This window comes from Siniperca chuatsi, linkage group LG1, assembly GCF_020085105.1.
Source record: "Siniperca chuatsi isolate FFG_IHB_CAS linkage group LG1, ASM2008510v1, whole genome shotgun sequence".
Taxonomy (NCBI): domain Eukaryota; kingdom Metazoa; phylum Chordata; class Actinopteri; order Centrarchiformes; family Sinipercidae; genus Siniperca; species Siniperca chuatsi.
The window spans coordinates 13,028,768-13,056,526 of NC_058042.1; the positions used below are offsets into that span (position 1 = coordinate 13,028,768).

Genomic DNA, 27,759 nt, shown 5'->3' on the forward strand with positions numbered 1-27,759 from the left:
AATCTATTTATTTTGAATTGTAGCAGCAGTACTGCCAAACATTACTATGAATGACTTCAGCTTAGTATAGTCAGCCCTTAGGAGCAAAGAGCACAAAGTGTGACTGCAGCAATCACACAACTATCAGTATTATAGCACCACCTAGTGTAAACTTATCAGGCAGTGAATCCAACTACAAGATTTACAGGATGGAGGTAGTAGTCCCGATATTTTAGGCGTTGATTAAGTGATACACAGATTGGATTTCCTGAGCCTCAACGCTGCTCATTACATCTCCTGATGATTCTCCAAGCTGCTATTTAGTTATTTTGTTCTTGAAGTTCAAAGACAGTTCAGCTGACAGCTCATGTGATAGTTACTGATAAAACACCATCCAAATTATGGTACACTCATACCTTGGTCTAGCACAAAAAAGGTAGACTACTAGTGGCCCCTGGCAGCAGTTTTAAAAGGCCAGATATTGACACGCGTCCCCAAACTTTGATGAAATGCAGGCTACGCCCATGATCTACTGAGCCAGTTCCAAAACTTTTTGTACCCATTAGTCATTTAGACCCCAAAATATGTAATAAAAAATAGGGCCTCTGTTTTTTCAGTTTGTGTTGTGTAAAGTGTTTAAATGTTCCTTATAATCAAACAAATTTAAGTTTGATCAAACTGCCACATGGTGAACTTGGGGCCTCTGGGATCCAGAGAGTTCAGGGTCCGGGCTTTTACCACTAGATTAGCCAGCCTTGGGTATACAGGTATGATCAGCAAAACATTGTGATGATATATAAAGGTAGCTCAAACATTTTAAGCGACATAATGTTAGAAGGCCTACTGAGTAAAGGTTACAGAGTAATGTGGCTGTGCAGGGGAACCGCACTGGCCCTTTAAACAGCTCTCCTCCCCGTCTCTCCCAGCGTCTTGCTCTCTTCCCCATTTCGCTGCTTTGTTTTCATTGTCGCTCTTCTGATCATGGCTGCTCATTCTACTGAAGAACCGTTCCCCTTCCACGGGCTGCTCCCCAAAAAAGAAACTGGCGCCGCGTCTTTTCTCACCAGGTTCCCCGAGTACGATGGCCGAGGAGTGCTCATCGCTATCCTCGACACCGGCGTGGATCCCGGGGCCCCCGGCATGCAGGTAAATCTGACCGGCTGCCTCACGTTAGCTTCGAGCTAGTTAGTGTAAGCTAGCAAAGCTAAAGGCCCGACTCATTCACGTATGTTGTACACAATGTGTCACCTAACGTCAAAAGCTAGCTAGCTTGTTAGCATCAGTAGATACAACTGTGACAGTTAGCTTTAAAGCTTTTATGACAACCAAATCAACACAAAGCAATTGATAGCAAGTATTTCCCCCTGCTGTTAAATTGTGTTTCGGTGCTAGACTAACGTATAATTAACTAACTGAACGTTAGCTAGTTGGCATACCTGCTAGCATGTTAGCCTGGCAGCTAACAGTTGAATTTGTCCGCGTCAGTTTTCCTTCAATCTCCTCAGTAATTGCATTTTGTGATGTCAGTCGGCTAAATACGGTTGGGCTGTTGCGACCTGATTAGTAACTTAGAAGCTAAAATAAAATAAATATGGTAGGTTAGTTGTCGGTTAGTGACCCGTCACTGCACGTTAAGTGCCAAGTCACACTGGAATCTAGTTAGCTAGCTACACAGTACTGTAGTTAAATAAGTTAATACGAACCTGCCAATTTCCATACAGTTATGTCTGTGTAACTAGGTTAGTTGGCACATCAATACACAAAATTAAGCTCAACCGTTTCTTTTCAACCACGTCACCTTCCACTTTCGTGCTTAAAAGGGCAGAGACTGAATCTGACCCCTTCTGTTTGTGTAAACAAATTTGTAAAAGGGGACATAGATGTTGCAAGGCATTGGACGTTATTCACTCTTCAGGATGGTTTGTACATTACTCAGATTTAAGTTCAGATTCAAAATGACAGGTTATGATTTTTTGTTTTAGTTAGACGTCCACAGTCCTCCCTGGACAGTATAAGTTACTGAATAAGTACTTTGCGTTCTTTTCTGCCTGAATTTCTTAATTGAGTACTGATCGCTTTCTTCATCTCTGCTTCTTTAGGTGACAACTGAGGGGAAGCCAAAGATCATCGACATCATCGATACAACAGGCAGTGGTGACGTGAACATGACCATGGTGGCAGAACCTAAAGATGGGACAATCACTGGCCTCTCTGGTAGAACACTTAAGGTCAGTAGACACCTTTTTGATATTAAGACTAATAATAAAAACAAATGAATAACAGCTGGCACATAGGAAATATCCCATTACAGGTATTGTCCTACATCTGAAATCATTTTGTGGTTATGTGTAATGATTTCTTTCATCGATTATGTATAGCCCATTTTTAAATCTAACTATGTATTTTTCTTCACATTTGTCACACGCTGTTTTTTTTTTTTTATGTCTTCCAGATCCCTCCTGCCTGGGTCAATCCATCAGGGAAGTATCACATTGGAGTTAAAAATGGTTATGAGTTCTTCCCTAAGGCTCTTAAGGAAAGAATACAGGTAGGAAGACATGACATTACTGGACTAGGTCTTTCATGGGTTTGATTTTGCAACTATGATTGTGAACAGAGCTTTGTGCTCTGGAGACCTGTGCACAGGGCTAGATGCACAGGGACTGCTAACACAAACACAAGCTTAGATGTGGTTAGTTTCTTAGCTTAGATGCTAAGGTGTGGTTGTATGTCCTATCCTTGCTGATAGCCTCTCTCCATTGCAGTGTTACTACTTGGTATAGTTTAATTCCAGACTAGTAAAACAAGAATTTATATTGTCAGAATCCTGTAGATAAAATGAATGAAAATGTAACGGCTTGTCATCCTCTGGGTGTTTTTAAGGTACTTTTGTTGTTATGGCACTTTTGTCTACTAGAAAGAGCGGAAGGAGAAGATGTGGGACCCACCACACAGAGCAGCACTTGCTGAGGTCTCTCGCAAGACAGAAGAGTTTGACCTCTCTCACCCAACACCCTCACAGGTCAGACCTACAATCTTGAGTTCTTTGTGTACTAGTCAGGGTTTGCATGCAGTTGATTGTCACAGTAATGTGGTGTTTCCTAATCTGATTTCTCTCTACTACTGTCTCTCTCACATGTATCCTTCACCCTGCTTCCTCTCCTCAGATGGAGAAGTTGCAGAAAGAAGAGCTGCAGAGTCAGTCAGAGCTGCTGGCATCACTAGAAAAGAAGTACAGTGATCCTGGTCCTGTATATGACTGTGTGCTTTGGAACGACGGCATCACATGGAAGTAAGTCATACCAACTGTTTACTTGTTCCTCTTTATACACCAAGTTCTTTACTTTTCCTTTTCACTATCTACTACTGATTACCATTAGAATATTATTCCTTCACATCATCTGTTACTGTTTGTTCTCATTAGGGCTGTAGTCGACACTTCAGAGTGTGGCGAGCTGTCCCAGTGCACTGTGCTGAGCTCTTACAGAGAGAAGCAAGAGTATGCCACGTTAGGAAATGCTGAGATGCTTAACTACTCTGTTAATATTTATGATGAGGGAAACACGCTCTGCATCGTCACCAGTGGAGGTGAGGTATCCCAAAGCACGTAATCTATCTTCTCAGAAAAGAGGGCTTCACATGATTCAGTCAGTTAGCACAAAAAGATGTTCAGTGTAACAGCGAGTTATGGCAGGTTCACCAACTAAGGCTGCATATTGTGTAGAAGTCCTCAGCGTATTCTGCAGTTTAACTTGTGTGCTTTTAAAGGGGCTCATGGGACACATGTGGCAAGCATTGCAGCAGGTTACTTCCCAGAGGAACCTGAACGCAACGGCGTGGCCCCCGGTGCTCAAATCCTGGCTCTGAAGATTGGAGACACCCGTCTCAGCACCATGGAAACAGGCACAGGGCTCATCCGCGCGGTATATTTCCCAAACTCAAATATAAATTAGCATTTCGCCTACCTTTTTTGTTCTTTTTTTTTTCCACCCTTCAATTTTTCTTATCTCTCTTGTCACCCAAAGATGATTGAAGTCATCAACTACAAGTGTGACCTGGTTAACTATAGCTATGGGGAAGCCACCCACTGGCCCAATTCAGGGTATGTATTCCAACAGGGGGTGTGATTGTGTGGGTTTATTTTGTGTTGCACACTATCACTGATTTTTGTCATGATTTGTCTTTCAGGAGGATTTGTGAGGTGATCACGGAGGCTGTGCAGAAGCACAATGTGATGTTTGTTTCAAGTGCAGGAAACAATGGCCCGTGCCTCTCCACGGTCGGCTGCCCAGGTGGAACCACCAGCAGTGTCATAGGTACAAACACTGATGACATAAGGATTTTATTTTTAAACCAACAATCAAGTGCTTATCATTCAACTCTACATCTTCAAACTGCATGTAACCTGAAGTGTGACAAAAGCAAAACAACAAAAATAATTCAGTATGTACAATTTCTGGAAAACTGATGTATGTAGCCATGATCACACTGGGTCATAAACAGACACATGCTAAAGTTAATAGTTTAGCCTGTTTAATTGTGTAAGTCAAGATGGCTGTATAGTTTTTATTATTCACAGCAGGAAAGACAGAAACACATTAGCTATAAGAATCTTAGCCATTGTGATGTTAAAGTAATTAGCACCCTGCTCCCTTCTCTCCTTTAGGAGTTGGAGCATATGTGACTCCAGACATGATGGTGGCAGAGTATTCCCTGAGGGAGAAGCTGCCTCCCAACCAGTACACCTGGTCGTCCAGGGGCCCCAGTACAGACGGGGCCCTGGGGGTCAGCATCAGTGCCCCTGGCGGTGCCATTGCATCAGTACCGAACTGGACTCTTCGTGGTACCCAGCTGATGAACGGCACATCCATGTCATCCCCTAATGCCTGTGGAGGCATCGCACTAATCCTCTCAGGTGCTTCCAGGCCGATACTAGACGTGAGGGTATTTGTCATGTATGGAAATGTGTGCAAATGCAAATCTGATGCTAGTGTGTGGTTTTGTGTGATTTAAAAGGACTGAAGCAGAATGGGATCTGTCCTTCTGTTCCTGCGGTGAGGAGAGCCCTGGAAAACACAGCTCTGAAGGTTGAAGACATTGAGGTGTTTGCACAGGGCCATGGAATAATCCAGGTGACTTGACTATAGCTGCTAGAGGGGATACATTTCCATTTCTGTCTCTTGTAACAGTCTTAGCATGTTCTTTTTTTTTTTCTTTTTATTATAAGTATTTTGTTATTTCTTTACATGCGTTTGTGTGCCATCCACTAATCGACTCCCTTTCTTCCTCTCAGGTGGACAGGGCATTAGACTACCTCACTCAACACGCCTCTTTACCCACAAGCCACCTAGGCTTCTCCGTAAGTGTGGGAACACAGAAAGGCATCTACCTCAGAGACCCAGCCCAAATTCTTGCACCCTCAGATCATGGAGTAGGAATTGAACCCATCTTCCCAGAGAACACAGGTACTGTTCATAGCTAGTTCATAGCTAGTTCAGCTAGTAACACAATCATCACAGGCATTTTTTGTGGTTTTTATTTTAGTGTGGACAAGTGTTTTCATTAGTTTTACACCATCTGTCTTCTTCTAACGTCCATCACAGGAAACTCTGAGCGAATCTCCTTGCAGCTACACTTGGCGCTAACATGTGCCGCCCCGTGGGTCCAGTGCCCCTCCCATCTAGAGCTGATGAACCAGTGTCGTCACGTTAATGTCCGCATCGATCCTGTGGGACTGAGAGAGGGAGTGCACTACACGGAGGTAGGGACAGGAAAGAGCGTAGGAGGAAAAGATGGACATTGTTTCTGAGTCTATTAATGTTAATCTGGTCACTTTGAATGTATTTATTTTTAGGTGTGTGGGTATGATACAGCAGCACCTACCTGTGGCCCCCTTTTCAGAGTTCCAATCACAGTTATTATCCCTGCAAAGTAAGTTCTTACATCATATACTCTTCCAGTAAGAGGTTTGTGTGTCTCTGACAGCCCTCTCTTTCATCTGACAGAGTGACAGATGGTCGCAATCAGGAGGTGTGTTTCACAGATGTCCACTTCAGACCAGGCCAGATCAGACGCCACTTCATCACTGTTCCTCAGGGAGCCTCCTGGGCAGGTCAGTGTCATAAGTCATGTGTGATAAGGGGTGTGTTTGTGCAAATCATATCTACAATCACTAATAGTTTTGTTCAGGTAATCAAGATTTTTTTTGTTTGAATTTTGTTCTGTTCAGTACAGCATGTGCTTGAAGAAGGACCTTACATTTCCATTTCAATTTGAACATTCAGCTTTAGTGAAGTAGATTGTTTTCAATTTCAAAGTTGGCCTCACTTATTTGTGAAGTGGCTTCTTAGCAGGGCTCAACACTAATGCTTACTAGTAGGACCATTTTTGCACTTCGGTTATCCTTATTGGAAACCTTACTTCCTGTGTTTTTAAAAAGGAAAAAAAAAAAAGCTTCATGCCTCAGTGTCTGTGTAGGTTGTTCTTCCCACGGTCCTCCTACCTTGAGAGTGCTGCTGTCAAATTTATTTATTGTTGGAAATGGCAAAACAAGTGCAATATACTGTAGCATGGAGGAAAAAATTTTAATCCATCAGCATTATCAAATAGCCCAGAAGTCCGTAGTAAGACTTGAAATTACTCTACTGAAAAAAAACATATGTGCATAATCAAAATGTGGCTTTTTAATCTTTAATTCTTTTTTTTCTCTTTTCCTCCTCTTGTCTTTCTCCCCCACTTTCTTGTTTTCTATATTCTCTCTTCTACTTGTTCTTCTGTTTTCCACCTCTCTGTCCCTGTCTCTCTCCTGCAGAGATCACACTGACCTCTCATTCGGGAGATGTGTCGTCAAAGTTTGTTCTCCATGCGGTGCATCTCGTCAAACAGAGAGCATACAGAGCTAATGAATTCTACAAGTTCTCTTCACTGTTGGAAAGAGGCTCACTAACTGAGGCCTTCCCTGTGCTGGTACGTATATTTCATTTATAATATAAGTTTATTTGACTGGGATTTTGCATCATTCTGTAAATATACCAGTGTCAGCTAAAAAAAGCTAGTTGTCATTTGTAGTCCTCTGCCAGATGACATCCATAAGTGCCTGGAATGGAGGTCCCTTCATTTTGTAGATGCATACATATAAAAATGACATAATGGTGGACTAATTTCTGCATGTTTTATTTCTCCTCTCCAGTCAGGTAGGGTAGTAGAGTTGTGCATTGCACGCTGGTGGGCGAGCCTGGGCGACGTCACAGTCGACTACAGCATCTTGTTCCACGGACTCAACACTTCCCCTTCACCCCTGCACATAGTAAGAAGAGTACAGATGCACAGATTTGTAACGCTGACAAGTAAGATACAACCCAGACAGTGTCAGTTCTTTATTTGGAACTCTCATTTTTCTCTACCCAGCATGCCTCAGAGGGTGTGACGAGTTTTGATGTGTCGTCGCCTCTGAGGTACGAGGAGGTGTCCCCCACTATCACCCTCAAGTCCTGGGTTCAGCCTCTCAGGTAACTGCTCATGCGCACGCGCGCACACACACACACACACACACTCACACTCACACTCACACACAACGTACATTTTGTTGTTCCACATCAGTGCAGTTCATTGTTTCATCCCTCATGTTGTTTAAGGCCCTTAAGTTCAAAGATTAAAGCCCTGGGAGTGAGGGACGTTCTGCCTAATAACAGACAACTCTACGAGATTGTCCTCACCTACAGTTTTCACCAGGTACTGCCAACACCAGCAGCACTTTATATATAAGGAAAATGCAAATTTCTTTTTTCTTTTTGTGTGTGTATAACTTTTGCTCTGTCCTCAGCCTAAGAGTGGAGAGGTTACCCCTAGCTGTCCCATGCTGTGTGAGCTGCTGTACGAGTCTGAGTTCGACAGTCAGCTCTGGATGCTGTTTGATCAGAACAAGAGGCTACTGGGCTCAGGGGACGCCTACCCACACCAGGTACACTGAGACACATGAAGGGCTTGCCCCTAAGATTACATCTTTTGGATAAGAAGGAGAAGTTCCAGGTGTGCATGCCATGAGCTAACACATCTGTTTGTTTTATTCCTCCAGTATTCTCTGAAGCTGGAAAAGGGAGACTACACTGTGCGTCTGCAGGTCCGCCACGAGCAATCCAGTGAGCTGGAGCGCCTTAAGGACCTACCCTTTGTGGTTTCTCACCGTCTGTCCACCACACTCAGTCTAGATGTCTACGAGACACACCGGGCTGCCCTCATGGCCAAGAAGAAGGCGAACTCTGTCACTTTGTGCCCGGGCATCACACAACCCTTCTACGTCACAGCCCTGCCAGATGACAAGTGAGTCAATTTGGCGAGGGACTTTTCTCTTTTTATAGAGTGCTGCAGGGATGATGTATTTTTGTAGGCCAACCCGGAAGTGAGCATCGCTATGGTTCCCTCGACAAAAAGCCAGTGGGATTTTTCCTTTGGATTTTGGATTATAGAGAAAAGAAAATAGGTCTGCGGCAAACAAGACTTTATGATACTTATACATTTTTTCAGCAAGATAATCCTCACAAATAAACACCACTTTTATGATTTTTGAAGCGTAAATGCAATCGCCAGAAGTAAAAAGCTTACGTTAGTAAGTAAGCTTCCAACTCTATTTGATTTTGCACGCTTACCTCTTCTACAAAAGCCTTTTCTCTTAGCGTGAGTTATAATAGTTTGCAAGACTGCGAGTATAAACACAACAAGGCTGTAGAGGTGGACTAGTGAGCAGATGAGTTTTCGTGTTCGGCGTGATGACAGTTAATGTCCCAGACAACCTCTGTAGTCTCATTCAGCCACTTGTTAGCAACTGCCTTTTTTAAGACACGTAAAAGCTTCAAAATTCACGAGTGGGCTATTACTGACGTATTTTACGTCGTAGAACAAAATATGAAAATCTCTTAAGCTTGTGTTAACCACAGACTTTATTTCAGGCATCTAACGAAAAACCCATTAAAAAAAAAAAAAACCCACTGACTTCAAGACGAGGGAACCGAAAGTGCAAAAAATGCTAACTCTTTTCTGGGTTTTAGGACTTATTCCTGCAGCACTCTATTGTACGATCTTATAGAAGGATTTCATCATGCACTAAACAAAAAAGCCTTACTTAAGAATCAGTCTGCTGAACTTGATTGGTGCCTGATCACAGAAAAGCAGGAGGCCCTACAGAAATACAAAGATTACTTTTAATTTACTCCCAGGACATAACGGTACAACTGCAGATCTTTTCAGACTCTTACAATTTACAGGAGACGCATTAAATTTCCTTTGAGATGAAGATTGTGTCCTGTAAACAGACTAACTGTTACAGTACTCTTTATCAAAGGTGTTAAACCTCAGAATACTCAAAAATACTGCTGGATAAGTGCATGTTTGGTTAGCAAAAGCCTTCCTTGAATAAATATTTCAACATTTGATATTACTGTGATTAAAATGTCCTGTCTTTATTCTCTCTTGCTGCCCCCCCTTTTTTTTTTTTTTTTTTTCCCCAGGATCCCAAAGGGGACGAGTCCAGGATGCTATCTTTCAGGCTCTCTGGTTGTCCCTAAGAGCGAGTATGGCAAGAAAGCAGTGAGTGGCCTTATATGTTGTTAGCCTCTGTTCTCCAGAGCAGTAGTCAATCCTGCTCCTCAGGATCTAAAGCCATGGTAGTTTTCAGTCTCCTCATCTAATCAGGGACTTAACCACATTGTTGTGTGAATGCATAACAAACTGCACTGCAGAATATATCTGGTTACCATGGCCTAGCGTGCCAATCCTTTAGTTTGACCTGATTTTATTGATGAAAATCTGAAATTCACTAATTTAAATATTGTGATTTGAAGTACTTGTGGTCCTGAGGATCAGGGGTGAAGACCAATGCTTGTTGCTTTTCCTTTTTTAAGGTTCTGTATAGTTTATCTCTACACCTTCAGACCTGAACTGTCTGGTCTGTTGCTTCTGACATTAGTTGCTGTCTTTTTTTTTTTGGTTACTGCATGCCATTTTATTACCTTTTCTCACTTATTTGCCTTTGCCAATGCTTCTGCTGTCTCTCAAAAAACACAATTTGATGTTGCACATGCCATCACCTCTGTCAGATCTCAACACACTGGATCTGGCTGTTGATTGGCTCATTAGATTGCAAAGTAGATTATTAAAAATATAATTAGTTGCGAACATGATCAATTCAAAAGGAATCTGTCAGCCAGTCAGCGACTTCTGGACCTTGTCTTCACTGTCGGCCGTCAGGCACAATGTGAAAATGCAAAAAATAGTAGTTTGGAAAGATAAAGACAACAAAAAATCTGTCTAAAATGGCTTCAGTTGCTTAACTGAATTTTTTCAATATTAGTGTGGATAGGATGCTTGGGTTTCAGCATCAATGCCAAAATAATTATTTTTTAAACCTTACTTTGACAAATCTGGACACCTTTTTCAATATAATCAAAGTTCTACAATGTTAAATGTCTAAACACAAACAGCTGTACAAGAACGTTTCCCAAATAAAACTGTCTAAAAGGGGCAAAATTGTGATTAAATCAGAAACTATCTGATCACAGGATTAGTAAACGAAATTGTGAATCTGACCAGCTTTCTGTACATGACAGTTTTCCATACTTTGTGCTACAGACACATTGTGGTCGGTGTCAAAAAAGGTATTTAGGTTTGATACCCAGCCCTAATGTTCACATGTTGTCTTCAAAGGGAAGTAAATTGCACAAAAGAAAATTATGTCATCACATAATTAGCATAGCTAGTATGTGCTAATTACTGCTTTCTCTTGAGCCCACTCAGAGGTGTGTGTGTGTGTGTGTGTGTGTGTGTGTGGAAAAAACCCACAGAAATTGATTTGAGTGAAATTTAAAAGGGAATAGCAAAAATATAACCCTCACTGTCATTTCTACAGTACAATGGCAAAAGTATAATGGCAAATGGCTGCAGGTGCTCCTCCTCACATCGCTAAAGGGTTGTCTCATCAAAACACACGTCTGAATACAGCTTTCATGTGTCTTTGGCTGAACTTGCCTGACTCAGTGGCTCCAATGCAAAGATCTACCAGTCAAACTTTAGCACCCATTTAAAAATCAATATTTTCTTCAGTGTTTTTCATATTGTTTCACATTGCATTGCTGCAGATCTGTGTATTGTCTGAGTCTCATACGCACAATAATTTTACTATCTTCAAGATTCACTGTGAACCCACTTTATATTTTACTGTAGTTTCCCATGCTGAGTGAAGATGCAGTGCTTAACCCTTGTGGCAGAGCAGATTTAGGAAAAACAAGTCAATCAGATTTGTTAGATGTGAACACAAGATAGAAATCTGAGCTTGTCCGAAACAAGGATTACACCACTGTTTACCACTGTACCATTTATTTAAGTGTGACAGGTAGGTGGATTAGACTCTGAGTCTCTGAGTGAAGTTGCAAGATAAAATGAAGAAAGAGAGAATCCTTTTTGGTGTGTTTGTGTTGTCTCTTCCTTACTGTGTGTTATTCTGACCACCAGGGGCAGGCCTCTGCAAAACGACAAGGGAAGTTTAAAAAGGTACTGGATGAGCTAGAAACACTGTACAACAGAGCGTCCACAGCTCTCCTACCATCAGGAACTGGCTTATTCCTTACCTTAATTGGGATTTGTTGTATCTTTATTAATTATGTCAAAGCATGTCAATATTGCTGTATTGAAATATGCAACAGTCTAGGTATTTATTTTGATGTAGAGTAGTTCAAGTTTTCTGGTGGTCAGTAAAATTACTAATAGATCTATAAATGTCAACATCAGTTGATAATGAGCACTACTTTAAACTTGTATATGGGTATTAAAGTATTTTTCTTAACTGATTTTAAAGAGAGATAACCAAAAGGAGTTTGGAGTCATAGGACATGACATTGATAGAAAGAGGGTGAGAATTTGGGATGCTGATTCAGAGTAGTAAAAGAGGTCATGGATATTGTTGAATGTATCAGTCACTGGTTTTGGACTAAACTATTTTTTTTGTGTGTTCACACAGGATATTGTTCCAGTCGTCTACCACTTAATTCCTGCTCCCAACAAAACAAAGAATGGAGGGAAGGAGAAGGACAAGGAAGGAGACAAAGAGAAAGATGTGAAGGAGGAGTTTGCAGAAGCTTTGAGAGACTTAAAGATTCAGTGGATGACAAAGTGTGCACAGTTATTCATCTGTTTTGCTCAGCAACACATTGCTTGCTTTGCCTTTTTCTTTTAATTCCCTGATAACCGTCTATCATGTTCTCTCTTTGCTGTTCAGGTTGGACTCCAGCTCCGTCTATGATGAACTGAGGGAAAACTACTCGGACTACCTTCCACTGCATGTGCAAAGACTGCACCAGCTGGACTCTGAAAAGGTAATGATACACACCAGCAAGAGAAAGTGGAAATGGAGGAAACGCTCCTGGAAACTTATTTTGTTATAATTATTTTGTTCCAGATGTTTGAATCTAAACTATGCAACAATCTCTGCTCACGTCATTTCTCCTTTCTCCTGTTTGTGTTTAGGAGCGTGTAAAACGTCTCAGGGAGGTGATATCAGCAGCTGACATCGTCCTCTCCCACATTGACCAGACGGCCTTGGCTGTTTACCTCACCATGAAGACAGACCCTCGGCCTGATGCCGCTTCTATCAAGACGTATGTCACACTGAAGAATAATATTAATAGTAGGAATATGAGCATCGTGAGACTCATTCATCAAGGCATACTTAGTTGATAGTAAAGAGGCAAGCAGAGCAAGGGGAGAAAAAGTGGGTTAACCACACAAAAATTAGCAGCAAAAACTCTTTGTGCATTGAACATTACAGATTGTGATATCTGACTATTACAGTATCTACGGTTAGATTTTCCTTAAAAGTTGTCAAGCATAGAACATGAGCTCATAAGTACAGTAGCAGAGTTTCCCACCCTGATCCTGACACACCCATTAAAGCAGCACTGTGTAAATTTAGAAAGAAGAAATAACACGTTATTTTCATTCATAAGCAATAAACACACCCTTACTCAATTCAGTGCACTCAAGGGTTTTGCCGATGCAGCCTTACACGGTCGTCTGATATGACCAGTAGTTTATGCTGGCTAGTGTTAGCAAACTTGTGATAGATATTGCTGTGTAACAACAGTAGTGAGTTAATTTACTGACTGTGTGACTCTAGTTTTGCTTACTGTTACACCACATTTTAGCATTTACCTCTATCCAGTAATGGTCACTTGTGGCAACAGTGGCCACTGTTCAGCAAAAGTTACATAGTCTCACTTTTAATATATGGCAATAGCTGCTCTTTTTCCCTAAAGCTGCACTTTTTATTTTGTAAAAATGTATTGATTTCTTTATGATGTGGTCTTTGTTTCAGGGGAGGCGGCCCACCTCTGCTATAAAAAAACATGGGGAACCCTGAGTAGACCATGCCAACAAAACTGCTTAACCCTGAGGCCTTAATTCTGTCTGTGTTAACATCTTTGTTTCAGTGACATGGAGAAGCAGAAGTCGTCTTTGCTGGACGCTCTGTGTAGGAAGGGCTGTGCTCTGGCTGACCAGCTCCTGCTGCCCCCTGCGCCGCAGGATGGTGCCGTTGCTGTCGCCACGGGACAAACGGCAGCAGAGGAGGTTGTGGAACAGGTGGCCAGCAGTTCTGACGACACCCTACACAGCGTGGCCAAAGCCCTGATGGATACATTTTGGGAGGTGCAGAAGTGGGTGGAGCTAACTGACTCCAAGGTGAGCAAAATGTTTTTAGAAAATGAAGGAAAGGCCAAAGTTGTTGCATTGTAATGGAGGACAGTTAAGTTAGTTGACTGATCTACATATTCTGATGTGAATATATCTGCCATGTGGGATTAAAGGATAAGGCTGGCGATATTCTATATTTTTAACCAAAATGTGTTAGTTTCTCTCTCAATACTTTCTGACTTCCCTCCCCTGTCTGTGGCTGTCAGCCCCAAGCCCATTGGTTCCTACTGAAGACACGTATCTTTGTAAAACGAGTCACGAATATATAGTTTCATTTTCAAGAATGGCTAAATAATTTCTTAAAACAGCTGGGCAGTGTAGTTCTAGGCAAATGTTACTTAAACAGGAGTAAATGGTGCATTTGTTGGGGACTGTTTTCACTCGCCTATTCATACACATTTGTTACAGAAGCAGAATGGTGAATGTGGGGTTGAGTCAAAATACAAAGTACAGTGCCCATGTTCAAAGTAATGAAGGAACATGTCACCCAGTGCAACAGTGTGGCACTGGGTGACATGTATTTTTGAGGTCTACGACACTGAGGAATAAGATGTCAGGCCTCGACTATAGACTGCACTTGTTATTAAAATCAATTCTTTGGTGGTTTTTGTCTTTTCACTGGATTTACGAAGTATAGAATATCACCAGACTTATCATTTAATAACCATGAATGTTGTTGTTGTTGTTCTCATCCCCTTACCTGAGAATTTTTCTCAATTTTATCACATTGTATAATCAGTCGCAAGGACCACACTTTCTGAAGGTCGTCCCTAAAACAATGTGGTTTCCTCTGGTTTCTCTCCTGGGGAAAAAAAAAGTTATGCTAATATATTTTGTTTGTCCTGTCTTTTCCACTGCTCAGGTGTTGATGTTTTCATACAAACACGCCCTTGTCAACAAGATGTATGGCCGAGCTTTAAAATACGCCTCAAAGATGGTGGAGGAGAAGCCCAGCAAAGAGAACATGAGGAACTGCATCCAGGTATGAGAGCAGTGACGGCTGATATCTGTTCAACATAACAAGATCTTTGCTAGATATTTGTGACTGCTTACTCTCCAAAAACTGAGTAGAATAATTTCTGATTGTACAAATGTTAGCTGAAATTCAGCTTTGTTCCCTTGGAATCACTTCCTGTTCAGTATTTATAAAAAATTGTATTTTGTTTTCCAGCTGATGCGACACCTCCGATGGACACATTGCGCCAACTTCAGTGAGAACTGGCTCCCTGTCATGTACCCCGCAGACTTCACACCTTTCTAGGCACACACACACACACACACACACACACACACACACACACACACACACACACACACGCATGAGCAGCATGGCCATACACGGTCCATTACATGGTAACTTCGATCTTATGTCCCTCAGGGTCACATGGTCTATGCATCTGGTTTTTCAAAATGTAGATGTAGGTGAACACCAAAATGAATGGTAACACTGAGTGTAAATGGTTTGATGCGCTCGACACCTTTTATAGGGCGAGGGATCAAGTTCGTCCTGTCTTTTTAATGTTTTGTTGAACATCACATGAACGTCACATTTAATGCTCAAAACTCTTGCCAAGGCTTGTTGATACTGTAGCTCAGTGCTTTCTTAGTTGGGTGTTGAATCCTTTTATTTTGGTGTCATCTACACAGTTGGAAGCTTTCACATCCACCCATTCTCAGCTGTCCGGACTCTGTATCATATAAATAACCTCATTCTCCTGTGTAAATACTATAAAAGGACCAGTGTGGACTCCAGGGATGCATCCCAAGTCTTTTTAAAAAAAAAAAAAAAAAAAAAAAAGCAAAAAATCGACAGCAGAAAAACTGGTCATTATGAGGAGGGGAGGACTTGCTGCTGCACGATATTCGGACAGACGAGGGCACGCAGAGTCTACCTGATCCCTGAAATAAAAGGGAGGCTTGGACAGAACTTAATATCTTTTTTCTTTGTTTTTTGATTGTTCCAGCCAGGCCAGGCTGATAAAATTAATATTTAGTCTTGTCTGTCTTTTTAGGCTCAGACTCGTGTATGCAGTCTCAGAACACAAAACAGTGTTGAGGTGCCTTTCTACATGTACCTTACCTTTTCTGATGGGATGAAAAACAATGCGTGGGTTTTGACCACAGGAAGCTGCAGAATCAGTAGCGTCAGTCAACACTCAGCCACTCGCAGTTATTTCACCCATCAGCCTTTGGTGTCAAATGTGGTTTTAAAGCTCATTTCGGCTGTATGACGTGTTCGTGCACTGTATGCAGGCCGTCAGTGACTAATAGGTAATAGGAAGCCACAAACACACTTTCTTGGCTTCTACTTACCCCCCAGAGGTGTTGGCCACCCACTTCATACTACTGTTACCTGAGTAGCACATTTGACGACCATCCAACTGACCTCACTATCACAACAGATGCAGTTGTGGGCAGCGGTAGGATGTTCAGATCAGATTTCATTGTAAAATGTTCACACAGTGTTAGACGTTTCTCTGCAGCATTCAAAATGTTGCATTTGTACACAGTGTCATAAAATAATGTACATACACATAACGTAAAAAATAGTCAGATGCAATAGGTATATAATACAAATATTATTCTAATTGATGTATTTTGCATATATGCATGTCTTCTAGGATGTTAGGAAAAAAAACTGTTTTATTTGGAAGCAGATTTTAGTTTGTCTCAATTTGAAAGATTTTAAATCCCAAACAAGATTCTGACGATATCCACTGGTGTTACTTTCATGAGTGTGTGTTTGTGAATGACTTTACGTGTACTTGTGAGCATATTCTGTGTACATGAACATTTTCTCCCAACAGAACTGAAATGATAGCCATTTAGAGGGGGTATGAGAATTGTTTTTTTTCTTCAGATACCTTATTTACTTTAAAGGACTGTGCCAGTGGTTTTATACGTTTTAACTGATTTACTACAAATCACATATACTTTACCTCACAGCTAACCGTTTTGCATATTATCTTATTTAGACCAGGCAGCTGTTGGGTTTCATTAATTTCTTCACAATATAATAATATTAGCTGACTTCCTAAACTTGCTTGAGTTGTATAAATCTATAGTGAACACCAAGTCTGCATTAAAGGCCCTGAAAACCACATTTCTCCATCTTTTTACTATGAGCGATGGGGTCCTACATGAACACACAAACAAGTTGGAACAGTTTTCATTATTTCACATGAGAGATTTCTGTTTCAGAGGTTTGAGGTGGTACAGGCCTATTTCTCAGCACTAATCAGGATTTACCAATCTTTTAATGAAAACATAATTTAACTACACCCACACAGTCCTGATGAAGCAGATTAGCTGAGTTTTTGAATGTTAAACTCTTAATAAATAATAACCAACAATGTTTTTTTCCACCACTAACTTTAACTTTGATTGGTGCTTGTTTAGTCATGAACATTAAGTGTCAAAGTACATATTCGAAACCACGTTTTCAGGGGATTTCTTTTATTGAAGTTGCGATGTTGCTGCTTGGCAGTACAGTGTAAATGCATTTTGATTTGAAAAGTCTTCAGAGCTTCACTCTGCAAAGAAAATGCAACTCAGACAACAATGAATGCAGACTTCATGTTCACTGTGATGAAACACAACTTGAAAGAGTACTCCACCGATTTTAGCATCGCACTCCTATGACATTGTCGAACTAACGATGGACAATTTTAAATTTGTTTTTGTTTTTAAGTATCAAAATCGATACAGAGATATCATCTTTTTTTATTCCACACATTCTTCCTTGTCAAAACCTGCCGCCTACATTACCTACAATGCAACCTGACCGTTGACCGCTCGGTCCGAGTTTCAGGTCTGTTATGGTAGTAGCGGCTAATATAGCCTGCCGCTAGCCTCAAGCAGAGATGAGGAGCGGGCTACAGAGGTCTCACTTCTTTCTAACTCCTCAACCCCAGATTATTTTCATTTTCCAAACTTATAGTCTTCAAGTGACATCACTTGAGGACATTTATCAGATTTCACGCAGCTCCCTCTGTGGCCACGAAACGCTTTTATACAACTTTTCTCACATATTCAGTTGTACTCCCCAAGACCAGCAAACAGACTGATGTGTTACATCGGTGGACTTCCCCTTTGAGCAAGTTTGAAGAGTCTACCATTTGCTTGTCATGTCATATGGAAATTAATGGGAAACAGTATGGAATGGTTGGTTGGTAAAATGCATCTGAAAATGTAAAAAACCTGCACCGCGTGCAAGTTTGGAGGTAAAACTAAAAAACACTGGTATGGTCTTTTTAAAATATCTCACCTGAATCATGTAACAAACAAAGACACATGGCTGTCAGTTTTCACAGCGCCAGTGCAAAAGAGTACCATGCTAAAGATACATATTCACTTTTTGTCTTTTATATTTGTGATTCTCAAACTTTTTCGCTTGTGAGATTTTCTGTCACAGTCTAGTATTTCTTTAACCAAAGAATGACTTTGCTATGTCAAGTTGGTTTAATTGTTAAAGAAAGTATGAAGGCTGAAAATGAAAGTTTATCAGAAAGAATAAAAATGATAAAATTGGGCATAATAATATTGAATAGAAGAAGAAAATGGATTTGCCCTCAAATGATCAAACTCCTGTGTTAGAACCACTGGTCTAGACATAATGGCTCTGAATTGTGGTCTTTCACTGTTGTTTCTCACAAGTGGAAGGCGCATGCTTTAAGAATATAAAAGCAGCTGCTTTCAAGCCAAGGCCTTTCGTCCTCATCAGAGTAAATAATCTTTTCTGGGATGACCGTACATACACAGCGAATCAGTGGTTACAACTCATGTTTACCCAGGGGTAATAACACTGTGCGGCCTCAGCACAGGGCCTCTCCAAGTGCGCAGGGGTTTACTGGAGTCAGTTGGGTTTGGTTTCTGACACAATTTGTGCTCATCATCTTTACTTTTTGCATCTTCTTTTCTTTGTCCTTTCCCCTCCCTCCTCTTTTCTCTTTCCTGTGTTTGGGGTTTGGTTCAGACAGATATCACGTTCAGGGCTCAGCTGTCTATAGTACGCGTTGCCAATGACAGTCTCTCCGAAAATGGCCTTAACTTTCACCACAGGACTGGTACCGTCCATTTCTGGCACCAAACAGACTTCTCATATCTGTTGCTCTCATTCTGCTGGTGTCAGGAAACACTTCAGAAATGCTTCTTCTGGATGTTGAGTGTTTATATTTATAGTCATAAATCTAGTAAATGCCAATATTTTACAGAATGTTATGAGATAAGGTTGTATGCTCTTAGTATTATTTTATACTCATTTCTTCCTCGATGACGTGGGAAAGACCCGAGCTACTGTCACCCTATTTTGTGGTCACATGGAATTAAGTCACAAACAAGGAAAACAACACTGAATAAAAATGATTTGGAAGAATCAAAGTGTGCCCTGGTCATCACTCGTGCTGGACCTCATCTCCAGGAGTGTCAACCCATCTAACAACGGCTTCTATAATTTTGATGTGTTTTGTAATATGAATTACACGTTGTTTGAAGCTTTGCAAGTGAGCAGTTTTACTCTTTTCATTACCCTCTACATTTGAAATTGCTGTTCAAGAGTTTGTCCAGAAATGACAAAATAAAGCACAAGAAGAAGTAATAATATAAAGTGGTTTCCCTTCAATTTCTTTACTATATTAAACAAAAGAAATGTAAAAAAAAAAAAAAAAAAAAATTTTAAATTAATTACATGCCAAAAAATTCACATGCCAAAATAACTGATGCAGACACACTGGGAAAGGGCTGCAACTAACAATTATTTTCTTTTCCAGTTAATCTACAGATTGTTTTCTCGATTAATTGATCAGTTGTTTTGTCAAAATGTCAAAATAGTGAAATGTCCCACAGCCCCACGTGACATTCAAATAACTTGTTTTGTCCCATAACAGTCCAAATCCTAAAGATATTTAGGTTGCTATCATTTATGAAAAAGAAAAGCATTAAATCCTCACATTTGAGAAGCTGGAACCACCAAATGTTTTGGCATTTATTTGAAAAAATTACTAAAAAGATGTCCTGTCAATCAATGAATCGACTAATTGTTTCACATCCACACAGAGATAATTGATGTGACTCTAATGAACTAGTCTTGAACCTTTTATGTAGCACAGGTTTGACCATTTTAGGCTGAACACAGTGCTTCATAAAGTAGTAAATATAGTGTCAGACCTGGATGACATGGAGTGAAAAACATCATCAGATCCTCTGTAAGTGAAAGTGTAAAACATTAGCATTTTTGCTTTAAATCTGTATGTACATGAACTCTGAAGCACACCCTCTCCTCATGGACGCATTATGAGACAATGGGCCTCTGCTTGCAAATGCTTGCTCATGGTGGGATTTGTTGGGTCTCTGTAATTAATATTATAAAGAGTACAGTCTAGACCTGCTCTATAGGAAAAGCGCAATGAGATAACTTCTGTAATGAATTGGCGCTATATAAATAAAGTTGAATTGAATTGGATGCACACACAGTGGTGGAATGTAACTAAGTACATTTACTCAAGTCCTGTACTGAAGTACAAATTTGAGGTACTTTGCTTGAGTATTTCCATTTTATGCAACTTCATACTTCTACTCCATTACATCTCACAAGGAAATATTGTACTTTTGTTCTTGCTGGAGATGAAGAGAGGCTGTGTAAATCCTCACCACAGCTTCCTGCCACTACAGATCCAAACTGGATATTTTACAGATTTATGTACAAAATATTATAGGAAACCATCAAAGGAAACCTATGATGCAGGTTACATTTTCTTAAAGCTGAGCTATTCTACTGTCAAACAAATTTAAATTGCCTTACTAATTGTAATGTAGGCTTACTGTAGCTTAAATATACACTGTGCCGCTGTATTATATTGTAAAAATTAACAAAATATGATAAGTGGATCCTATTTCCTACCCACACATACTTGGTTAAATTACTCAGATTAGGACCAGGAGCAAACATTTGACTGGGCCCTTTGACTTCCTGAAGAGTTAATTAATAACAGTCGCTCTGACTTAGGGGGCCCCGGGGGCCTGTACCCAGTAGGGTCGTTGAGTAATCATCCATATATGTTCTGTCTCTCACTCTCTGCACGTTGCCATGAAGATCTTCATCTCTCCATCTTCAGCCAGCAGGCTTGTATGAAAAGCCTTTTTAAAGTTCTCAGTGAAAGTCAGATCAGACTCAAACCTGACCTTGTTGGCCCAGATCACAGTCGTTCCTGGTTTGCAGAAATGCTTCATGGTGACCAGGAGCTTGTCCAGGAAGTCGTGATGGTAGACCACATCAGCTGCCAGCACGTAGTCGTAGTGGTAGACGGATGTAGGGTAGGTGCTCTCCAGGTCGAAGCCCCAGGACAGAGCTGCCACCTGGGGTGGGTGCCTGCAACGCCCCCTGGTGTTCCTCGTCACATTGGCCCGGAGGTTACTCAACACCTCAGGTAAGTCTGTAGCTGTGACTGAAGCTCCTGAAGATGCAGAAACAGGACATCTGTCATCGCCACAGCTACAATAACAGTAAAAGGACCATACTGGTGACCTTTGTTAAGGTGTATGTAGCATGGTAATGCAGTTGTAAGCACCGACTGTTTGGAAAATCATCCAAAGACATCCCAAGTAGGCTGCTGAACAGCAAACCTTTTCAATGCAAGAAACAACCAAGCTCATATTATCCCTTTCACTATGACCATGTACATTTATTGTTGCTGGATTTTTGAATATGAGAAAGAGACTTTGCTTTCAAATGCATTACCACACAATGTTATTTTGACAAAAAAGTACAGACAATTAAAATATCACTGTGATAGAATACCTTTCTTAAGCAAGTTTCATGTTTGCCAGATTAAGTTGATTGTCTAAAATTATTATTATTAAGTTATTATAACAAGACCACAACTCAGCCTAAGTTATTTTCCTGCGCCTACCTACGTATATAGGTAGGTAGACATGCCTATCTATACAGGCAAACCCCATTCCTCCTTCTCTCTCAAATGTAAGAAAAATATAGTAAATGGGCTAAATACAAAATTATATGCAAAAATACTGGCTAAAAATAAATAAGAGTATTTTACTGTGAGAGTGCTTTGTCTTTGTAGATTTTTGTGATGAACATTCATTTGTTGTAATGAGGTATAAAGTGGCAAAATCCAGCAATAAATCAAATACATTTCGCTAAAATGAATTAATGCCTAATAATACCAGACACATTTTTTTACAGTGTGTGTGAGTGTGTATACCCTATATAAAACATTTCTGTTATTATGTACTTTGTGTTTTGTGTCATGGGGACTTTTCCAAACTCTTTCCATGTTTTCCAAATTTGACTGATTGTGATGTTTGCGTCGGGCTTATGTATATGTTGTCTGAATTGAACTGGAGACGGCTCACCCAGCAGACTGGCCACAATGGTTACCAGTCCCGTTCCTGCTCCCAGCTCCAGCACCTTCTTTCCCTGCAGGTTCACCCTCTCCCTGTTGTCGTCCAGGAAGGAGCACAGAGCCAATGCCTGCAGGACAAACAGACAGACTTCTTACTTACTTAATAATTTAGAAAATATTAGTTTTCTATTTATGTATCCAACGACTTCTATAACCGGCAATGTTGTTTATTTAATGTTGTAGGTACTCACTGCTGGCCACATCACTGCTCCAAAGTAGTCTATGGACTCATAAATGACAATGTCCTGCCCTGCGTAATGGTAAATATCTTTACCAATGCTGCTGCTGATGTTGGGAACCCAGGCTGGTGTTCTGTCCTGCTGCACAGCTGTTTGTCTGATGTGCGCCTGACCTGTGAAGAAAGGATGGATCAAAACTTTTGACAGAGGTAAAACAATAAAGATAAAAATAGAAATACTCTGTGAAAACACACTGACACAACATTAACATCAAACACAAGTTAAAAAGAAAAGCTGATGAGTCAGTAGCTTAATATGATAAAAAGACGCACAGCAGTACTCTGACAGGCACAAGACATAACATAATGTTGTATTTGAACCAAATAACCTCACTGCAATGATAAAAAGGAGTCCCTGCTTCTCTTCCTTATAAGTTCAGACACTACACCAGTAGACAAGTAACATCAGCCCTCTGGTTTTATTGGGACTTTCAGTTGAGACTAGTTTTGGCTTCACCGCCCTTTGGTTTTACCACATGTCTCACATCTCAAATCTCACATCTCACATTTAATTCTTGCCACTAATCTTGCCAGATACATAAAAGTCCCAAAGCAGTTTTTTCACTTAGTAAGCTGCCAAACCACAAGACAGAAGTTGAGACGGACAGAATTAAAAACCAAAGAGAAACAAACGCTATAGAACCTTCTTTGGATCTGTATTTCTGTCTTTTATAAGCTATGAAAAACACTTCATGTTAAAAGGTGGGTTCCCTTAAATGTTTTTCCTCACTTGCTGTGGTAACTTGTGTGTGGTATCTAGCCAAGCAGCTAGGTTTGGTTTTATCTGTGCAGGTTTTGAGATGTGTGCCTTTTAAATTTTTGCTGCCACACCAAGACAATGGAGATGAGTGAACTTTTGTTTGCGGTGCTCACAACGCTAATTACATTTAAAAGAAGACTAACAGCCATGCTAAAAGCTCTGTGAGGCTTAGTCACAGTGTTGCTTTGAGCTAAATGCTAACATCAGCATGCTAACATGGCCACGATGACAATGCTAACATGGTAATGTTTTAGGTATAATACATTTGGTGGTCCTCGTACATATTATCAAGTACAAACCAGTGTTGCAGAAAATCTTGAACAGATGATTGTGCTACATGAAAAGTTTTGGAAAGTTCTCAAAGTGATTACAATTCATCCAGAGGGGCCACAGTCTATGAGAGGGGCACATGAATGTCTGTACAAAATGTCATGGCAATTCATCCAATAGTTGTTGAGATCATAGACTGTATATAAAATCTATGGTTGAGATATTTCAGTCTGGACCATAGCGGACGATCAACAGACCGACAGACTGCCATCCATCCGCTAGCATGGCTAAAAATTCACCATCAATATCTCTTTCCTGAATCAGTTTCTTTGTTACTCTAATTAATCCACAGACTGTATAAACAGTTTTCATTAGAACTACTTTGCACTGAAGAAATAGTCCTTATAATGCTGAGGTGGTGGCAGATATCTCGAAACCTGAGCGAATAAAAGAATAACTCTCTTCATGTCGTCATGGTTAGAGGTAAGTGAGAAAATGTTTTCTTCTTTTTGCAATTTGGGTGAACTGACCCTTTAAAGAGAAGCAAATCGGACTTTGATGTCTGACTCTTATAATACTTTTGATACATGTGTTGATAGATGACTCACCTGTAACGTCTTCTTCACTGGCTGTGGTACTTGAATCATCTAGTTTATCCTTCTCATCCTCTTTATAGTCGTCATCTTTGAGGACTATTGTCTCCTCCAGCTCTTCCTCTTTATGCTTGTTTTTTTCTTCCTTATCATCTCCTTTTTCAGGCTCTGACATTTGAGGTTCCTCTGTTACATCGTTATCATTGTCTTTTCCTTTCCTTTTTTCTTTACCGACATAGTGATTGTGTTTTTCCTCCACAAGCTTCTCTTTGCTCTTCTCATCCTCAGCCTCCTCCCTCTTTCCTTCCTCCTTCTCTCTCAGCAGATCTTGGATTTCCGGCCCCACATCACCTTCTCCCTCTTCTTCTCTACACGTTGCCATGAAGATCTTCATCTCTCCATCTTCAGCCAGCAGGCTTGTGTGAAAAGCCTTTTTAAAGTTCTCAACGAAAGTCAGATCAGACTCAAACCTGACCTTGTTGGCCCAGATCACAGTCGTTCCTGGTTTGCAGAAATGCTTCATGGTGACCAGGAGCTCGTCCAGGAAGTCGTGATGGTAGACCACATCAGCTGCCAGCACGTAGTCGTAGTGGTAGACGGATGTAGGGTAGGTGCTCTCCAGGTCGAAGCCCCAGGACAGAGCTGCCACCTGGGGAGTGTGTCTGCAACGCCCCCTGGTGTTCCTGCACAGGTTGAATCTCAGGTTGCTCAGGACCACTGGAAGGTCGGTGGCTGTCACCCAGCCACCTGAGGACGGTAAGAAAAATAATTCAAAATTCCAAATTTCAAAAAATTCAGAAAAGTAACCTCTCAGGTTCATGGTTTCTCCTCTTATACAGACTGACCTATCGACATACTGATGCACAACATTCTCATACTAACATGACCATGTTCAGTCCATGTGCAACAGGCCTGCTGGTGAAACCTGTACAAGATACTACATGTGTTCACTTAAGCACACCTGCACACACCACAGCCACTGTATATATATTAAGGTATTTTTTCTGCCTCTATTTTTATGTCTTTTTAGGTACTTTTTTATTTCTTTTAACTACATTTTTTTACTCAATGTGTGGCCCAGATGCATTCTCTGTGCTTCTTCTTTTTAACTACTCGTTACCCACCGACTCTTCTTTGTTTCTTGTTTTTTGACTGGCATGTACTCTGTACCTGTGCAAATGGCAAATTAAGTTGAACTTGAACCTCTTACCGAGGAGCGCTGCTACAACAGACACGAGGCCAGTTCCTGCCCCGATCTCCAGGACCGCCTTGTCCACAAGACTCAACTGTTCGCGATGAGTTTCCAGGTAGTGACAGAGAGCCAGAGCCTAAGGGCAATCGAGATGATTTTGAGTTACAGAAGGGTCAAAGAATTTCGGGATGTGGGGCTCCTGAAGCATCAGTGGAGCAGGTTAAGTATGGGCCAGAGTGCCAGAGCAGCAAAGATGAGATATAAAATGGCAATTTACCAGCAATGAGTAAGACAGCTCGGAGTGGAGACAGCAGCATGTTGATTTATGACATCCCCATAATCCAGAACTGACACTAACACTGTGACATGTGTTTGAACCTACAGACTACTACAACCCCTACAAAATACAGTGTTGACAAATGAGATTACAAATCTCAAAAAAGGTGCTACTCACCGCCGGCCATATCATGCCTGCATAGGAGTCAAGAGCCTCCTCGATGATGATCTCCTGCCCGACATAATGGTACACCTCTTTACCCGCTCTGTAGAAGAAACACGGCGCCCAGGCTGGTCTTTGTTGCTTCTGGACGGCTGATTCATCTGAATGATACAAAAGTCTGAATGAACATGAGACCCATCTCTGCTCAGTGTGAGTCTTGAAATTTTACTTCCTGCTTTTTATCACCTTTTTTCTCCTCTTTATCTTCTTCGTCCCCATCTTCCTCCACCTCTTCCTCCTCCTCTTCCTCTCCGCCTCTCATATAATTGGTTTCCTCCACAAAGTGTGTGGACAAAGTATCCATATAAAATCCTGTGTACTGTTGGACAGACAGATATATCAGTTATGCATGTAAAAATAGAGAAAATGCATTAGAGATTGAGCTTTTAACTTTTTTAATGTAATAATAGTTCTGTTTATTTTTAACCTTCATTTTATGGTTCTTGATTGCTTTTTTCTCTTAACTCTTATCCTTCTTCTTTGTCTTCATGTTTTTGATACTATTGTGAAATCATTATTATTAAAACAAGAATAAAAGAGAACAGACGAGGGGATATAGAAGATTTTCTGCACATGGGAGAAGTTTGCCCCCAGGGCTTTCTGTCAGAAAGCCTTACTACTTGGTTAGGTTTAGGAAAAAAGAAAGGCAGAAAGCCTTTCTGCCAGAAAGCCGTGAAGGCAAACTTCTCCCACATACAGATTTTCTATTCTGATATTTTTTATATTTAGCTTACTTATTTGCAACTGTAAGTTCAGCCTTGTGCGCCATAATTTTGCTGTGTTTATATAATTATTTCTTTTCTTTTACCTGAGCTATAGTCTAGCCAGTCAAACAAGGCAAAACAAGTTTGGGAGAACACAATTTTTCCAAACCCTAACATATTATCCAAATTCTTGTTAAAAAAGGTATCTATACAAGTATAAGTAATATGGTGAAAACTTCACGTTCAAACACCCTACCTATGACCTTTGACCTACCTGCTGCTGCTTTATTTCCCAGTGAAAGATCTCAGGAGCAATCTGATTGCATCTGGAGACCTCTGAGTGCAAGGTTATAGAGACTCAGCATCCTGTTGGACACACCCATCATCGTCACAAGGGCATGAGGGTATTTTTAGCGCTGTGCCCAGTAGAAATAAACACAAGCAAGATACAGGAGCAGAGTACACGTAGATACAAACACACACATACACCGACACTAACGAAGATGACTTGGTGAGAGAGCCAAAAGGAGAGAGCGAACGACAGGAATGTCATGATACCAACAGTCACGGATCTTTGATACCAGTGTTGCTTATGGACTTCTCTGCTGGTACTTCCTGGAAGCCTCCACAGTCTGTAATCTCATACTGGATATAATTTGAATAGATATAATATGAAGGAATACTAAACCTGTAAAATCTGGCTTTTGTACTAACTCTACTGAATGATTTCAAGCTGCAGTGATCAAATAACTTTTTATGATTTGGATTGTGGCTTCAAACCAGTCCAGATTTTGCACGTTACACTGGTAATGCATCAGTTTTATTTAGTAGTCTACAAATAGCCACACATAGGGGGATAAGCCCCCCTGAAAACCAGGCCAATATGTCATTTGTGTTTGGCTTGAAAGCATCTTTACAGAGAGCCCTTGAATGTGTGTGTTGTCACCAAAACATTTAAAATCTAAAAGCCTCATAAACTCATTGTAATTGCTGTTAAGTTTGTGTCACCTCCTCTGCAATGCGTTCATCAGACGATAAAGATAACTGAAGATGAAAGGAGGTCTTATCATACAAAAGTCTATGTAAAAAAACGACACACGTAGTCTGGAATGTGTCCATGTTGTGCTTACTTGTTGGCTTTTCCTGCAATGGACTCAATTGCTTCACCAGACATGGGAGGTAATAGGATCAGGCTGGCATGCAATCAACCCCCTCAGAAAAGAAGGGGGCTCCAGTAGCATAAACCTCAATTAGATCTCCCTCAGTTAGATTTGAACGGTCTTTGACCATGGCGTATCGCCTCCCAGTTTCAGGTATCCTCAGTCTAAGTCCACTCACATCCCAAAACATGAAATCCATCCAGGACC

At 40.8% G+C, this 27,759-nt stretch overlaps 2 protein-coding genes across 3 annotated transcripts; one reads left to right on the top strand and one right to left on the bottom strand.

Annotated features, from left to right (window-relative positions):
• The first annotated feature begins 799 nt into the window (after positions 1-799).
• Positions 800-19,090, top strand: tpp2 (tripeptidyl peptidase 2). 2 transcript variants are annotated; one of them, XM_044200312.1, is made up of 29 exons: positions 800-1,125; positions 2,079-2,207; positions 2,432-2,527; positions 2,897-3,001; positions 3,147-3,271; positions 3,404-3,567; positions 3,748-3,902; positions 4,005-4,081; positions 4,168-4,295; positions 4,646-4,894; positions 4,996-5,111; positions 5,273-5,444; positions 5,583-5,740; positions 5,834-5,910; positions 5,985-6,091; positions 6,791-6,945; positions 7,169-7,285; positions 7,387-7,487; positions 7,614-7,710; positions 7,802-7,939; positions 8,054-8,298; positions 9,483-9,561; positions 11,482-11,520; positions 11,987-12,138; positions 12,245-12,341; positions 12,493-12,623; positions 13,455-13,704; positions 14,579-14,698; positions 14,888-19,090. In XM_044200312.1, the coding sequence occupies exons 1-29, from the start codon at positions 961-963 to the stop codon at positions 14,975-14,977; spliced, it is 3,834 nt and encodes a 1,277-aa protein (XP_044056247.1). In that variant the 5' UTR covers positions 800-960; the 3' UTR covers positions 14,978-19,090. The 2 variants fall into 2 exon arrangements, with proteins under 2 accessions (XP_044056247.1, XP_044056255.1); XM_044200320.1 differs by lacking the exon at positions 11,482-11,520 and having other exon boundaries at positions 805-1,125.
• A 1,142-nt stretch (positions 19,091-20,232) lies between these two features.
• Positions 20,233-27,068, bottom strand: LOC122878043. The gene is made up of 8 exons (XM_044200366.1): positions 26,667-27,068; positions 25,875-26,007; positions 25,644-25,789; positions 25,208-25,325; positions 24,013-24,744; positions 22,328-22,488; positions 22,087-22,204; positions 20,233-21,167 (listed from the first exon to the last, which is right to left on the bottom strand). The coding sequence occupies exons 2-8, from the start codon at positions 25,990-25,992 to the stop codon at positions 20,782-20,784; spliced, it is 1,779 nt and encodes a 592-aa protein (XP_044056301.1). The 5' UTR covers positions 25,993-26,007; positions 26,667-27,068; the 3' UTR covers positions 20,233-20,781.
• Between the last annotated feature and the right edge of the window lie 691 nt (positions 27,069-27,759).

What these genes read in the sequence shown, in the direction of transcription:
- LOC122878043 (XM_044200366.1), bottom strand. Translation starts at nt 25,992, where the DNA reads ATGGATACTTTGTCCACACACTTTGTGGAGGAAACCAATTATATGAGA. An exon ending in AGATAAAGAGGAGAAAAAAG is followed by an intron (nt 25,790 to 25,874) that starts GTGATAAAAAGC and finishes TGTATCATTCAG; the next exon opens with ATGAATCAGCCGTCCAGAAG. An exon ending in CATTGTGGCCAGTCTGCTGG is followed by an intron (nt 21,168 to 22,086) that starts GTGAGCCGTCTC and finishes CTGCATCTTCAG; the next exon opens with GAGCTTCAGTCACAGCTACA.
- tpp2 (XM_044200312.1), top strand. Translation starts at nt 961, where the DNA reads ATGGCTGCTCATTCTACTGAAGAACCGTTCCCCTTCCACGGGCTGCTC. An exon ending in ACAGTTATTATCCCTGCAAA is followed by an intron (nt 5,911 to 5,984) that starts GTAAGTTCTTAC and finishes TTCATCTGACAG; the next exon opens with AGTGACAGATGGTCGCAATC. An exon ending in CTGAGGCCTTCCCTGTGCTG is followed by an intron (nt 6,946 to 7,168) that starts GTACGTATATTT and finishes TCTCCTCTCCAG; the next exon opens with TCAGGTAGGGTAGTAGAGTT.